Source organism: Lynx rufus, unplaced genomic scaffold (assembly GCF_022079265.1).
Source record: "Lynx rufus isolate CCGP_SWC_20201006 ecotype Redwood Valley unplaced genomic scaffold, mLynRuf1.p SCAF_6, whole genome shotgun sequence".
NCBI classification, from domain to species: Eukaryota; Metazoa; Chordata; class Mammalia; order Carnivora; family Felidae; genus Lynx; species Lynx rufus.
In genome coordinates this window covers 96,317,552-96,333,450 of record NW_025814878.1, presented here as the reverse complement: position 1 = coordinate 96,333,450, position 15,899 = coordinate 96,317,552, and the positions used below count along the sequence as shown (strand labels likewise).

The window sequence follows — 15,899 nt, the reverse complement described above, 5'->3', positions numbered from 1 at the left end:
GCCGGCCGCAACAGTCCGGAGGCCCAGCAGTCCTCTCGGGAGCTCCGGGGGCCGAGCCACCGCTCGGCGTGGAGCGGCATCTGCCATAGCCAACCTCGGCCCGTCAGCGTCCCCAGGGGCTCCAAGCAACAGAGACTCGCGACCCCGTGCCTTTCTCACCTCGTCATCCAAGAAGTCCAGGTAATCTCTCTGCGCTTCTCGCAGCTCCACGTCGTCCAGTACCACGGTCCCCGCCATGCTCCCCGCCTAGGAACTGCTACCTCCAAGCCCGCGCGAAGGGTCCCCAGCTGACCCCGCCCCGGCGCGAAAACTTCCGAACTTTTCCCGCCACCAAAGGCTACGTTGAGAAGGGGCGGGGCTTTTCTGGGGATATTCACATTATGATTGGCTGATTCCTCTTACGCCAAAATAGTGAGTGTCCAATCGAGAACTTTTTCTTCTTCGGCTTTACGGAGCTGCGCCTTGCCGTGGCGGGAAATGTGACCTCCGGGGCCGTCTGTTTCTTCCTTCACTGACAAGAAAACTGACCAATGGGGCCGAGAGGAGGCTCGCGAAGTCTGGTCATTGGGCAGCCGGGCAAGACCGGGAAGCACTGCGTTCTGGGAGTCGTAGTCTTCCCCCTTTTACCGGATGTTTTGCAGCGTTTTTTCAAGCCGAGGTTCCTTGACCTGCCGCTGAGTGAGGAAATCGCCTGGCGGTTGGACTGGAAGTAGCCGAAATGTCAGAGAATGGGAATTGATACTCAGGGAGATAAAAACATAAAAGCAAATCGTTTTTTAAATGTATTAAACCAAGTGTACTGGATATGTTTCCCAAGCAACTGCCCTCAGGTGGAATTCCGAAAAAACAAAGTGGATTTTGAGAATCTGTGGGGTGGAAATAGAACAATAGCATCTTTGGGAAAGGTTCTTTAGTTCAGCGACCCATTTGCTCTCTGACTACCGTTGCCTGAAATACCCGTAAACATATCAGGCCGCGGAGGAGGGCGAAGTGAAAGAAACATTTTCAGTATCGTATCCCGCCCCCCACCTAGAGATGGCCTCGCGTGTTATTCTACAAAGGTCTGGACATAATTACTACACCATCTTACTTGCAAATGGGTAAGTTAAAGCTTTCTCGTCTTCGAAGGAGATCACAAGATCTTTTAAAATAACTTCGTTTATTGAAAGATAATTAACCCGAAGAAGAAACAGGGGAAAAAAAAGTGTTTCAACCACTCTTTTAAGTATCAGTCGTAATTAAGATACAGTAAATCTGAAATTACAAATAACTAAAAGATCAATTGCACGTCCAAGGTTTTTTGTTTTGTTTTTAATCTTTAATAAGTGTACGACTCAATAAATTGTTATTATGTGTGTACTCAAAAGTCTTCAGGACTTACTGTGCCCTGCTAAGTATTCTAAGTGTAGTCTGCCTAAACAAAATATATATGCCATCTATATGTATGTGAAATATGTATTTTTAGTTATTACACAATTTATAGTATCTTTGTGTTTGGTGTCATCCTGGTGGGCAGGTACATTGATCCTTAGTCAAGGAAAATGGGTGCTCATCTGACTGCTTGCTTTTGTTTATATTAACAGGCAAATTTTTTAAAAAAAATAGAAATTCTAGATGAGGATCCTGTTTGCAATTATATAGTAAGAGATAATTCCATATTAATTTAAAAGTGCCTTTATCACCTGATTATAACTATCATTTTATGAATATATTGAAAGCAGTACTGATGATATTCTCAGCTCTGTAAACAAATTGAAATTAATACTACGAGAATCAGGAAGCTTAGTTCAAGCAAGCAAATTAAGCAAATAATTTCATTTGTAAAGGAAAAATCCAAAGAAGTGAGAGTATGAAACCAAATCTTTGACTCTAACACACTTTTCTGTGGGCTTCAGTTTCCTCATATAAAAGATGAGGAAATTAGAAAACTTCTAATAATTTATCCCATTCTAACATTCCGTGAGCCTATGGCAAATTTGGAAACTGTGTAAAGACAATTCCATTTAAAATTAATCATACTGTGTTTCTTGATAAAGACTTTATTTGCTTTAATGTCATAATCTTCAGTCATGAAGGACTTTTGGATATTTAATTGGTGTTTCTCCCATTCATTAGGGTGTAGTTCTTTGAGCAAAGAAAGTGTTTCATTTATTATTCCCTACTCCTCCAAAGTATTCAGAAAGAAAAATCAATCAGGTTGCTGCTAAAAAAAATAAAATTAAATAAAAACAAAAAGTTAGGGGCATTTGTACACATCTTATATAGAGTCTACTTGAGCTTAGCCAATGTACTTCTTCAGAATGAAGCACATGTAACCTGATGAAGTAGTGGATCAATAGTTTCCATTTTTGCTCACATTCTTGCTTTCCCTCTGTATCCATTCTCTCCACCCTATGTCTTGATGGACCTAAGCCAGTCTCCAAGACTAAAGAAACACTAGGGGGCTCCCTGGAGAGCAGAAGTATGTAGGAAGATGGTAGAAAACAAAACTTGCAAAGAATATGCAGTACTTCCATTTTCCATGTCCTTAGAGACCAAAAAGTACCCAAAGGCACCATAAGAAATATGATTTATTCTCACTAAATGATACACATCTTTGTTCAAACCAATGAACAATATTATGTGTTGCAAGACTTCAAACAATACCCTGTGATTGAAGACTAGCTTTAGGCATCCAGGAAAATGCCATCGGCCATTATAGACGTTTATCATTCTCTCAAAGGCCACAAAAGATTGGAAGTAAAAAATTCTATACCTCTAGGTGCCAGAGCAGCCTAAGGAATAACCTACAGGTCCAGGCTTGCCCTGGCCAAGCAGATCTCTTCCTTTATGTTATACAGACTAGTCAGAATATTCTCCAGCTGACATAGTGTAGGGTCTTGAGCACCAAGATCATCAGCCTCATTTCTCTTTCTGGCTGCTCTAGTTGTTAGTTGTGTGACCGTGGGCAACTTACTTAGTTACTCTACCTCAGTTTCCTCATCTTGAAAAATTAGAAGTAGGGGCGCCTGGGTGGCGCAGTCGGTTAAGCGTCCGACTTCAGCCAGGTCACGATCTCGCAGTCCGTGAGTTCGAGCCCCGCGTCGGGCTCTGGGCTGATGGCTCAGAGCCTGGAGCCTGTTTCCGATTCTGTGTCTCCCTCTCTCTCTGCCCCTCCCCCGTTCATGCTCTGTCTCTCTCTGTCCCAAAAATAAATAAACGTTGAAAAAAAAAATTAAAAAAAAAAGAAGAAAAATTAGAAGTAGTATCTAATTTAAAGAATGACTTGAGTATTCAGTGAGGTAATAACAGATAAATACTGAGAAAAGTGCCTGGCATGTAGTAAGCACTAAATAAATGTTAACCACTGGTGGTGGTGGTGGTGAGATGGTGGTGCAGGTATTAGTGGTTGAAGGAGGGTCAAGAGATGTTGGAAGAAAAGCGGAGGAAGCACTCTGGTGAATTCTGGAGCAATTCAAACAATCATATTCAAGCCTCCTCCCCACTCCCACCGAAAGCTTAGAATAGAACCAATCAATGCATTTCTTTCAGTGAGAGTTTGTTGGCTGCAAATCCAATAGGCTAAAGGAGTGATACATTCAGAAAGTATTGTCTGGCCCTAATTCTGCCTGTGTTGAGAACCATCAGAGGCATTTGCTCCATGCTTAAGGAACACTATGGAAGAAGACCAAATGGTCTCTGGAGTTAGCCAGCATGTCTTATACCAACAGGAGAGTGTCATAGCATCTGCTCCCATTCTTTGCTTCCTGGAATCCTTCAGGTTAGATATGCTATAAAGAGCAGGAAAATGCAGGAGCCAAAGGGCATCAGTGATCCTGATTTGCCCACTAGATTTGACAACATAGTTGGCCTACTGACAATTTGTGATTAATTGTCGTTTGCCAAAGTTAATTTCAGCAATTGGGTTACTTAGTCCTGGAAAGGTCATCTCCATTCCTTTTTTTTTAACCAAGATTTTATTGACAAATAAAAGGTCATTCCCATTCTTAATTTCACAAATTTCCCCAAAGCTCTGTTTGAAGAGTTTTGCTTCAGTGCTTAAAGATTTGCAGGAGAAAATTACCAAAAACTTACTGAGTAAATAACTCATTTACATATGAGATTCTCTAATGATAAACACTCTGGAAATCTGTCTTGATTTGTGTACACTTAAAAAAATACAGACTCTATGCTTTTAATTGTGCCAATATAATAAAATGATGAAGAGATTTAGTGTATCAGTCAGCCAAATATTAGCTGAACACTTGTATACCAAATTCTGTCCTTGACCAGAGACTTTAGCTCAGTACTGCCCAATGGAAATACAACGCATGACACATATATAACGTAAAGTTTTCTAGTACCTACGTTTTAAAAAGTAAAAACAGTTTTTACTTTTGAGAGGTGAAATTAATTTGACAATACATTTTATTTAACCCCATTTATTTAAAATATCACTTCAATATGTAGTCAATATAAAAGAAGTATTAATAAAATATTTTACTTTAAAAATTTTTTTTCCGTTTTGAGAGCGAGAGAGTGCACGAGCATGCACGTGCAATTGGGGAAGTGGGGAGGGGCTGCAGGAATGGGAGGGAGATCTTAAGCAGGCTCCAAGCTCAGCACAGAGCCAAGGCTGAGGTGGGGCTTGATCCCAGGACCTTGAGATCATGACCTGAGCTGAAATCAAGAGTCAGATACTTAACCCATCGAGTCACCCAGGCACCCCTTCCTTTTTTCTATACTGAGTCTTAAAAATCCAGTGTGATTTTTATACTTACCCACATCCCAATTCAGACTTGCCACAATTTGGAAGCTCAGTTACCACATGTGGGTATTATCTACCATATTAGCACAACTTTAGAATACAAAAATCTATCTCTTGAAATAGGTTATGATTTAACTTGAAAAAATAGCAACAATTTATTGAACATGTACAATGTGTCAGACACTATGCTAAGTATTTTACCATATAATCTCATTTAATCTTTAAAATACTTTGTGATGTGGTTATTTTTTTTTAAGTTTTATTTCTTTGTTTTGAGACAGAGACAGTGTGAATGGGGGAGGGGTAGAGAGAGAGGAAGACAAAGAATCCCAAGCAGGCTTCGTGCTGCCAGCGAAGAGCCCAATGCGGGCTCGAACTCATGAAACCATGAGATCATGACCTGAGCCAAAACCAGCCACCCAGGCACTCCATGATATGGTTATTTTTAATTCTCATTTTACAGATAAGGAGACTACAGCTTTAAAGATCCCAGGGGGTGCCTGGGTGGCTCAATTGGTTAAGCCTCCTATTTCAGCTCAGGTCACAATTTTGCAGTCCGTGGGCTCAAGCCCCGTGTCGGGCTCATGCTGACAACTCAGAGCCTGGAGCCTGCTCTCTCTTTCTCTCTCTCTCTCAAAAATGAATAAACATTAAAAAAATATATATCCCAGAATCCCATACCAGTAAAGGTCAAAAGCTGGATATGAACCAAGGTCTGTATCACTATACTGAATACTCCTTTAAGAACAAATGAGTATGTTAAGATCCAAATGCAGAATCTTACCCAACAGACTTACTAGAATTCACTTAAATATTGATCAAATGGATATTTATATTTTAAAATACTTTACTTGGGGTAAGTAAACCATACATCATAATTTTGAAGTTTCAAAATATTTTATTAAAAAAATTTTTTTTAATGTTTGTTTATTTTTGAGGATCAGAGAGAGACAGAGTGTAAGCGGGGAAGGGGCAGAGAGAGAGGAAGACACAGAATCTGAGGCAGGCTCCAGGCTCTGAGCTGTTAGCACAGAGCCCAACGTGGGGCTCAAACTCACTAGCCGTGAGATTATGACCTGAGCTGAAGTTGGATGCTTAACTGACTGAGCCATCCAGGCGCCCCTCAAAAGTATTTTAAATGCTTATCTTTATTCAGCTGACAGAGCTTTGAGGTGAGGATATTTATTCATACTACAAATAATGATGCCAGGTTTTTTTTATTATATGCAAGGTATTTAGGAGGATACAAAGATGATTAAGATGAGAAGTTTACAATCTAGTATGAAAAATAAGGCACAAACATAAATTACCCTGGGAAAAGGCAACATGTGTTCTAGGCATGGTACAAAGTGCCATATGAGTTAAAAAATGGCAGATATAAATTTGCACAGGAGTCCAGGCAAAAACCTCTTTGACCCCAGCCACAGCAGCTTCTTATTCAACATGTCTCTGGAGGCAAGGGAAACAAAAAACCTCATCAAGAGCTTCTGTACAGCAAAGGAAATAATCAGAAAAGCTAAAAGGCAACTGACAGAATGGGAGAAGATATTTGCAAATGACATATAAGATAAAAGGTTAGTATCCAAAATCTATAAAGAACTTTTCAAACTCAACACCCAAAAAAACTAATCCAGTGAAGAAATGGGCAAAAGACATGAATAGACACTTCTCCAAAGAAGACATCCAGATGGCCAACCAACACATGAAAAAATGCTCAACATCACTCATCATCAGGGAAATACAAAGCAAAACCACAGTGAGATACCACTTCACACCGTCAGAATAGCTAAAATTAACAACTCAGCAACATTGGATGTTGGCAAGGATGCAGAGAAAGAGAATCTCTTTTGCACTGCTGGTGGGAATGCAAACTGATGCAGCCACTCTGGAAAACAGTGTGGAGGTTCCTCACAAATTTTAAAATAGGACTGCCTTATGGCCCAGCAATTCCACTACTAGGTATTTATCCAAGGGATATAGGTGTGTTGTTTTGAAGGTACATATGCACCACAATGTTTCTGGCAGCACTATCAATAATAGCCAAAGTATGAAAAGAACCCAAATGTGTCCATCAACAGATGAATGGATAAAGAAGATGAATGGATAAACAGATGAATGGATGGATATATATATATATATATATATATATACACACACACACACATATATGTATACACACATATATATATACACATATATATACACATATATACATATACATACATATGTACATACACACACAATGGAATACTACTCGGCAATGAAAAAGATTGAAATCTTGCCATTTGCAACAACATGGATGGAACTAGAGGGTATAATGCTAAGTGAAATTAGAGAAAGACAAATATCATATGACTTCACTCATGTGGAATTTAAAATACAAAACAGGAACATAAGGGAAGGAAAGAAAAAATAATATAAAAACAGGGAGGGGGACAAAACATAAGAGACTCTTAAATACAGAGAACAAATTGAGGGTTGCTGGAGGGGTTGTGGGTGGGGGGATGGGCTAAATGGGTAAGGGGCATTAAGGAAGACACTTGTTGGGATGAGCACTGGGTGTTATACATAGGGGATGAATCACTGGATTCTACTCCTGAAATCACTATTGCACTATATGCTAACTAAGTTGGATGTAAATTTAAAAAGTAAATTATTTTTTTAAAAAATAAATTGAATAAAATTTGCACAGGAGTGATGATGGGAAACTAAAGAAAGGGGATGGTATTTGGTTTGAGAATCAAAAGGTGGGCAATATTTCCAGCAGAGAGATCTGACAGCAATGACATTCGAAGCAAAATATAAAGGCAGGTGAGTACACAGTGAAGCAAGGGTTCATTGGGCCTGACTATAGGGGACACTGACCAGCAGAGTTAGAAGGCTGTGCTTGATTTCATAGGCAAAAGGCAGCCATTGATAGTCTTTGAGCAAAGGGAAGACTGTATGAAGTTGTGCTTTAGGAAGGTTAATCGGGCTAGAGAATATGTAGTATGGATTATTTTTAAATATTTATTTATTTTGAGAGAGAAAGAGAACACATGTGTAAGCATGCAGATAGAGAAAGGGAGAATCCCAAGCAGGCTCCACCCTGTCAGCCCAGAACCCAGCTCGGGGCTCCATCTCTCGAACCTCAAGACCATGGCCTGAACCAAAATCAAGAGTCACACGAACTGAGCCACCCAGGTGCTCCTAGAATGGATTACTTTAATCAAATAAAAGAAATCAGGCTGGAAAGTGTGTGCAAAGAAAGAACTAAAAGAGAAGAATGGGAGTGAAACATTTCAAAGGAAAAATGGACACATCTAAAAGCTATTTAAATGGAAGTAGGAATGAAGGAAAGAGAGATGAAAATTATGTATATGTAGAAAAAATGCACGTGCTTCACACACAATGCCTCAAGTGCTTACAAAAGCTTCTAGTTGCTAATGATACTTAATTAGATTACTGTTTAGAATGAATAATTGTTTTGCAGTTAAGACACAGAAGAAAAGAAATTTAAGAGGCAACCTACATCTTTCAAAACACCAGTAATCAGGAGAGGAATACAGCTTTGACATTTAGTTCCAAAACTTTGTCTGGGACAGCATAGAAAAAGAAGGAAAATAACATTCTGTTGAATTTTAAAACAAGGTATATATAAACTATATCTCAATAAAGCAGACTGTTCATAAATTATGCTTCCATCAAGTTTATTCTAAAAATCTAAACAGGGGCGCCTGGGTGGCTCAGTCGGTTGAACGTCTGACATCAGCTCAGGTCACGATCTCACGGTTCATGAGTTCGAGCCCCATGTTGGACTCTGTGCTGACAGCTCAGAGCCTGGAGCCTGCTTCAGATTCTGTGTCTCCCCCTCTCTCTCCCCCTCGCGTGCTTGCACTCTGTCTCTATCTCTCAAGAATAAATAAACTTAAAAAAAAATTTTATAAAAATCTAAACAAAGGAAATAAATCATAAAAGCAGCATGACTGCATTTGGTCAGTGGCAGGTGGTGGGGGGAGTGTTGGGGGGAAGCCAGTGCTCTTTGAAGTAAGCTAAATGTCACTTTTAATTGGCTCCATGTCATTTGCCTAAGAACCTAGTTCCTGTGCACAGCATTCACAACCAGTTTGACAGACCAGAAACCAGGGTTTAGGAAGACTGAATCTCATTGCATCCCCTACTCACTGAACATTTGACATTGACATGGAGCAGAATTTGAAAGATGCTTGTGAGGCACTTTGGAACATAAGCCACAGAGATGGTTGTATTGATCACTCACTTTCCCTTTATAGAAATATATTAAGATCACATCCTATATTCTTCACCCCCAGCTTATAACCTACTGTACACTTCCAGCACCTTCTTATATTCTTCTAGCTCAGTGTGGGGATCTTTAGATAAAAAGAAATACAGGCCTTCATTATCCCTCTTCCAGCCCTCCAATATTCCATTGGTTTTAGAGAGTATAGAAAAACCATTAACACTCTAGTTTTGTATTTTAAGTGCTACACCAATCAAACCAAAAATCTCTGAAAAGCTGAGAGGATTAGTGTTTACCTCTTTTCCCCAGGCTTTCAACTGGATTCTTTGATGAGCCTCCAAAAAATATCTCTGATCTGAAAACAAACCCAGATGGATATTTTTCCTGGCCTATTTTCATCTGGTTAGCCACCCGTTTCTTTCTGTGCCAATACAGGAAGGGAATATGAGAAAATGGAAGATGTTGGCTCAAAGCCCTAGAGGTCTGGGGAAAGTGACTTTTAAAATAATCATTCTTTATGCACTGCCATGCTCCAATGCCACCTTCATTGATGGCAAATGCAAAGTATGCCAACAGTGTTTATTAAAAAAATAAATGAGTATCAGGGTGAATACTAAAACTTCAAAAGTGGAAGTTACTGTTGAGGCCATTTAATTTAAAGCCCCATCATAATCTAGACAACTGAAGTCCAGAGAAATTTAATTAGATTCTAAAATCAACATATTTAAAATAAATAGGTAAAGAAACAGTACACAACAAGACCCTGAAAGAAAAGTAGGTTTGAGCAAATCAAACTTTTAGAATTGAAAAATACAGTTATTTAAAAAATAAAGTAATGGACTGATTAAAAGCAGAATAGACACATTTGAAAAGAGAATTAGTAAACTAGAAGATGGAGCAGAGGAAATTGCCATAATGCATATGCATAATGCAGAGTAGAAGAAACGAAAAATATGAAGAGGAGTTAAGAGGAATGATAGAAGGAAAAGTTTCAAATATATATATATTTTTATTTTTTTTTAATGTTTATTTTTGAGACAGAGCATGAACGGGGGAGGGTCAGAGAGAGGGAGACACAGAATCTGAAACAGGCTCCAGGCTCTGAGCTGTCAGCACAGAGCCCGACGTGGGGCTCAAACTCAACAGACCGCGAGATCATGACCTGAGCCGAAGTCGGCCGCTTAACCGACTGAGCCACCCAGGCGCCCCAAAAGTTTCAAATATATTTAATGGGAATTCTAGATGGAGAAGAATTAAGGAAATAGATAATAGATAAAAATTTTCCAGAATTGGTCAACGACAAGAATCCTCAGATTAAAGAATCACAATGAATCCAAAGCAAGGAATATGAAATTAAACCTTCATTTAGACACACTGTAATGAAACCCAGAAAATGGGGGAAATATTAAAAGTAATCCAAAAAAGAACAGTTTAGACTGGCCACAGATTTGACAATTATAACAACAAAGGTTAAAAAACAATGGAATAATATTTTCAATTCCCAAAGAAAATAACTGACAGCCTAGAATCCTATATCTTGTTAAACTGTAATTAAAGAGGGCAAAATTGGGGCACCTGGGTGGCTCAGTCCTTTGAACATCCAACCTTGGCTCAGGTCATGATCTCATGGTTCAGAAGTTTGAGCCCTGCATCAGGCTGTCTGTTGTCAGCTCAGAGCCCACTTTGGATCTTCTGTCTTCCTCTCTCTCTGCCCCTCCCCTGTTCATTCTCTCTCTCTCTCTCTCTCTCTCTCTCTCTCTCTCTCTCTCTCCCCCCCCCTCAAAAAATAAACACTTTTTTAAAAAAGAGGGCAAAATAAAGACTTTCAGAATAACACTTGAGACCTTTGTTAAATGGACTTTATATTTGTCTGTTAGAGCTGCCATAACAAAATACCACAGGCTAGATTGCTTAAACAATAGAAACTTATTTCTCATAGTTCTGGAGGCAGGAAGTCCCAGATAAAGCTCTGGCAGGGTTCAGTTTTTAGTGAGAACTTTCTTTCTGGCTTGCAAATGTCCACCTTCTTGCTGAGTCCTCCCATGACCTTTCCTATGAGCATATGCAGAAAGAGAGAGATGGAGAGAGAAGGAAAGAAGGGTCTGTCTTCCTCTTCTAATAAGGCCACCAGTCCTATTAGATTAGGGCCCCACCCTTATGATCGCATTTAACCTTAATTATCTCCTAAAGGTCTTATTTCCACATATAATCACATTGGGGATTAGGGCATCAGCATAAGAATTTTGGGGAGGACACAATTCAGTCCATAACAGACACGTAGGATACATGTCAGAAAGAAGGAAATTGAACAAAAGTAAGGAAAAAAAATAAAGGTCAGCAAAGAAATTGGTAAACACAAAGGTAAATCTAGAGGAATATTGACTCTAAAAATAAGTACTACTAATAACTAATTTGGAGAGGACTAAAACTGGATGTAAATAACTAGCATTGTCCAATAGTACTTTCAATAGTGATGGAAATGTTCTATATCTGCTCTGTTCAAAATGGTAGCCATTAGCCACATGTATCTATGAAGCACTTAAAATGTGGCTCTGCAATGAAGAAAAATTTAATTATATTTAATATTAATTTCATTTTAAGTATCTGCGTGTGGGTAGTGGCTACCATATTAATCAGTACAGCATTACACAATAATAGCATTGCAACTGGCTAGAGCAGATCAAAGTTAAATATTCTAAGGTCTGTATCTGGAAGGAGAAGGGACATTTTGAAGGTAGTTATTCATATTAAAATTTTAAGGACAGACACTAGAAAAACTGAAATAGAATGTATCCTTTACAAAGTAGCAGAGGAAACAGGAATAAAGAAAACATTGATACACAGAAGATAGGAAAAAGAAATGAAAGAAATCAAAGAAAAGCATAGTAAATAGAAACCATAATAAATATGATAGAAATAAATAAGAAATATACCAGTTTCTTCTTATAATGGAATATAGAATTTTAAGGAAACTCATCTATCAAGGGCATATTGAGTAAAAAAAAAATCAAAAGATATGTACAGTATTAAACCTTTTATAAAAGGTTTCAAACCATATAAGCTATTACTATTTTTTTATTAACACATAAATATATCAACTATAACAATATGCATGGGAATGAATGACAAAACCCAACTTCAGGAGAGTGATTTCTATTGGAGGAAGGGTGATGGAAAGGGAGTAGATCTTTAGTTGAATCTAAATATTTTTAAGAAAAGATTTGAAGCAAATATGACAATGTCAACCTATAAAATGTGGGTGGTAAGTACCTGGGTTTCAAACTCTATTGTTTGAAACTGGTAGTTTCAAACTCTTTTATAAAGAAAAACTCAAGTTCAAAAGAAACATATCTATCCAGATACTTTCTTCTTTTCTGTGTTAGACCATTTCTATCTGACTGCTTTAGATCTTAGGATTTGAACTTGATTTCTTGTCACTTAGGAAACTTCCATTCACAAAATAGTTAACATCATGAGCCCTCCTTACACCAGAGGACTAAGGAGCTGAACAACCCAGTTCCACTGGGAAGTTCTGTTTCCTTATAACAGGGGTCAGCAATTTAATTTAACACAGTGTTTTATTAGTGGAATGAGTGAGTACTCTTGGATGCCATTGGGTGGCTGGGGGGAAGGAAGAAAGAAGTGGGAGAAGAAAAAGAAAATAGGGGAATAGTGGGGGGAAGAGAAGGAGTTATGGTAGTGGGCTACCAACTGACTGCTCACACGTGAGCAGCATATCCCTATAAAAGAAAGCAGGATCTAATGACCTCATCTCATTGCTTTGGCATTTTTCTATTAGTGCTCCTTTTATTGTATTGCAAGTACTGTTTATATATCTGTCTCCCACTGGACCATGTCTCATCCCACTTCTTACCTTGAGTGCTTAGCACTCTGCCTGACAGAGTAGGTCTTAATGAATGTCTGTTGAATTAACGGTGAATACACAGCTTCCAATCTTAAGTGATTTCTGGCTTCTTGTTTAAGCCTTCCAAGCCTTTCTGTTTTGCTTTACTGCCTTCTTGGGTCCTTTTTCAGGCTCTTGAAATTTGAAACCTTTAAGCCTCTGTCCAGCTCTAAACTGGGACATCCAAACCAACTTCTAGGTAGCCTACAGAGAGTACTTTGTCAGGAAGGTAAGGGAGATAGACTGGGAGCAATGTCTGGAAATGGGGATGTTCTGGGGGTGTCCCAGGAGTGCCACAGAATCCTGAACCTGAGTTTTGTACTTTGTGGGAGCCATGATAGGGAGCCATGATCAAGAGGATAAAGGGAGAGGGATTGTGGCATTCCTGACACCTAGTGTTCATGTCCTCCCTCCCCTGTGTCTCAGGCTGAAGTGTGGGTCCCCCCAATCCCCTTTTCACACCCAGCCCCAGCCTCCCAAAGCCAGCCCTGTTCTTCATTATAAAAATCCTGACTTTTTAGGAGAAATCAGCTGTTGCTTACAGCTGTGGGAGGTACTATCTTAACAGAGACAGGAGTCTGGACAGCAAGATATTTCTGTCAACTGTGTTGTGGGAACAGGTCTATTCTGTTTGGTTGCCATTAAAGGGATTTTCCTACAAAGATGTTTGTACAGTCTGTTGGGGAGATAACTGGCGCTGCCTTGGGTCTGCTTGCTCATTGGCCAGCCAGTATCTTTCAGCAGTGAGCTGTTCAGGAGCCATGTTAAAGCGGAGGCAGATAAGTGGGAAGGCTGAATGTAGCTCAGATAATTAATTGAACATTGCAGTGAGACAGGCACATGAACAACACACCCCTGGCTTACTTAGAGGAAACCTGCTCTTTGCTTCAAGAGGGCACAAGAAAACAGGTGCATACTTACCTTTCCCTGTCAACAGATTGGGGTGGCTAAGGCTGGCCAAGGAAACTCCTCACCTCACATCCAGTTATGTTGGGTCCTGGGCAGGTCTGGGGTCTCTGATTCATCCGTGGTGGATGAACCCTCTCTGTAGGTTCTGTCCCACCCTGCCACAGGCTCTAACTTGAGCAAAGCATGGCAGAGTGCAAGGGCCTACAACATTAGCAAGCTTTATGGTCTTGGAACCTCCACAGCATCATCTGTTGCACCAGGCTCATCCCTGATAATCTCCAGCAGTTAAACCAACACAAAAAGCAGCCAAAGCAAATTCTACAGCAGTGGGGGCTTCTCTGGGAGTTCTTTCCTTAATACCATTGTCCCTCACCTATTGCCATTCCAGCCACTCTCTGAAACAGAGGTAGAAACAGAGTACAGGGCCTTTCACATTAACTGGCCTAGGTGTGGTCCACCCTGATCCATCCCATCAGCCACTGGGGGTTGTAAAGAAAGAAAATGAATCCCATATTACTGCCCTTATAGCCTCCAAATTGCTCCAATAAGGACACTATTATTGGACACTATGCACCAGGAAGAAACAATGAACTCTGAACTCCCAAGCACCACAAAAGATTTGCCTCAATACTGTGCCAAGAAACTTGACCAAACATCTACCTACATTAGGCTGTATCCCTAAAGGTGACCCCACCTCTTGTGCTGAGTCTTTGCTCAAGAAAATACAATTCTGCCAAACTTCAGAATGTACTTTGTCCCAACCCACATTGCCAAACTGTTTTCAATCATTTTCCACTTAACACCCTTCAGTAATTTTTCATTTCCCCATGGCCCCCTTTTTAGTTCCCTATAGTCTTCCCTATCCCCTTTTTGTTCCCCCTTTTATACTACTCAGTAGTAGTATAATTACCTTTAAGGGATTAATTCCCATTAGTCCCTTAAAAAACCTGTCACCTTTGTCTTAGTTGGTGTTGAGCTCACTCTATATTGGAGTCTCTCTTCCCTATTGCTCTAGTGTGAATAAAACCTACCTTTCCACCTTTAACAAGTGTCCAGTGCTGTTTCTCTTTGCAAGGACCAATCCAGGACTTCCCCTGATGGCTTCAACCCTCATGCCCCCAGGCCAGGAGCCAGTGGGACCATCCCAGACACCACAGCAGGATCCATCTGGGGTCCACTGCCTCCAGCAGAGATCCAGCAGCTGTTCACCAGTATAGCGGAACCTGCCATCAAGAGGTGTCTGAAGACATCTCACCACAACACTTCAGTCATCGAAGATGTGGCCAGGCGCCTTCAGGAGCAGAGATGTGTCTGGCATGCACACTAGTGCTCTATCAAGCTCAAGGCCCCATATGTGGCCTACAAGAAGGCCCACATGGCATCCTGCACTACACAGAGAGAGGTCAGATGCTGCAGATCATGGGCAACAGCAGCCTGACAACCTCAGGGGGCAGACCCTGCCATGGGATCTGGCCACCACCAGGCCAACCCAGGGAAGGAGAAAAGGTAATGAGCAGAAATATGGATGAGCAGAAGAATACTCACTCTTCCAGGAAGCAGCAGCTGGAGGCACCAGAACCACAGATGGAGACAAGAGTATCAGTTTAAGCTGGAAGTGGAAGTGTTAAAGAGTTGTTCCGTTGGTGCCCAAACCAATAAGACAACTGAGATGAAGGATACCCAAGGGACGACCAAGGGACTGAGCACATAAGTGGCCAAGTGTGTTCTACCAGAGCCCTGATGACATGAGACTGAGTAGAGAAGGAAGTCATAAATGACAAAACCAAAGTAGGGATCCCCTCAAAGGACTCCGAGCTCCTGAAAACTTAAGAAAGCATGGTTTCCCCATAGGTGTTGAAACCCACATAATAAAGCTGGAAGGGATGGCTGGAGATTATCTTCAACGCTTGTATTTTACAGATGAGGAAACCTAGCCAGAGGAAAGTTATTTGCATAAGGTGACACTGCCTTTTAGTGTTAAGACTGACCCTAGAACCCAAGCCCAGTGATCCTTCCTCTGGCTTTTATGGTCTCTTGCCTTAAATGTAGTTGATAATTGGCCATCATAGTCATCATTTGCTGTCTTACAAATGGGGCCT

The 15,899-nt window shown here is 40.4% G+C and overlaps 1 protein-coding gene across 2 annotated transcripts in view; it reads right to left on the bottom strand.

Annotated features, from left to right (window-relative positions):
* MCM3 (minichromosome maintenance complex component 3) overlaps positions 1 to 15,899 on the bottom strand; it is a 42,944-nt gene that overhangs the window by 17,698 nt on the left and 9,347 nt on the right. The window contains exon 2 of one of the 2 annotated variants that reach the window (XM_047102199.1): positions 160 to 741. In XM_047102199.1, the coding sequence (XP_046958155.1) occupies positions 160 to 237 (78 nt within the window). In that variant the 5' untranslated portion in view covers positions 238 to 741. The remainder of the gene's footprint in view (positions 1 to 159; positions 742 to 15,899) is intronic. The other variant, XM_047102200.1, reaches the window with a different exon arrangement.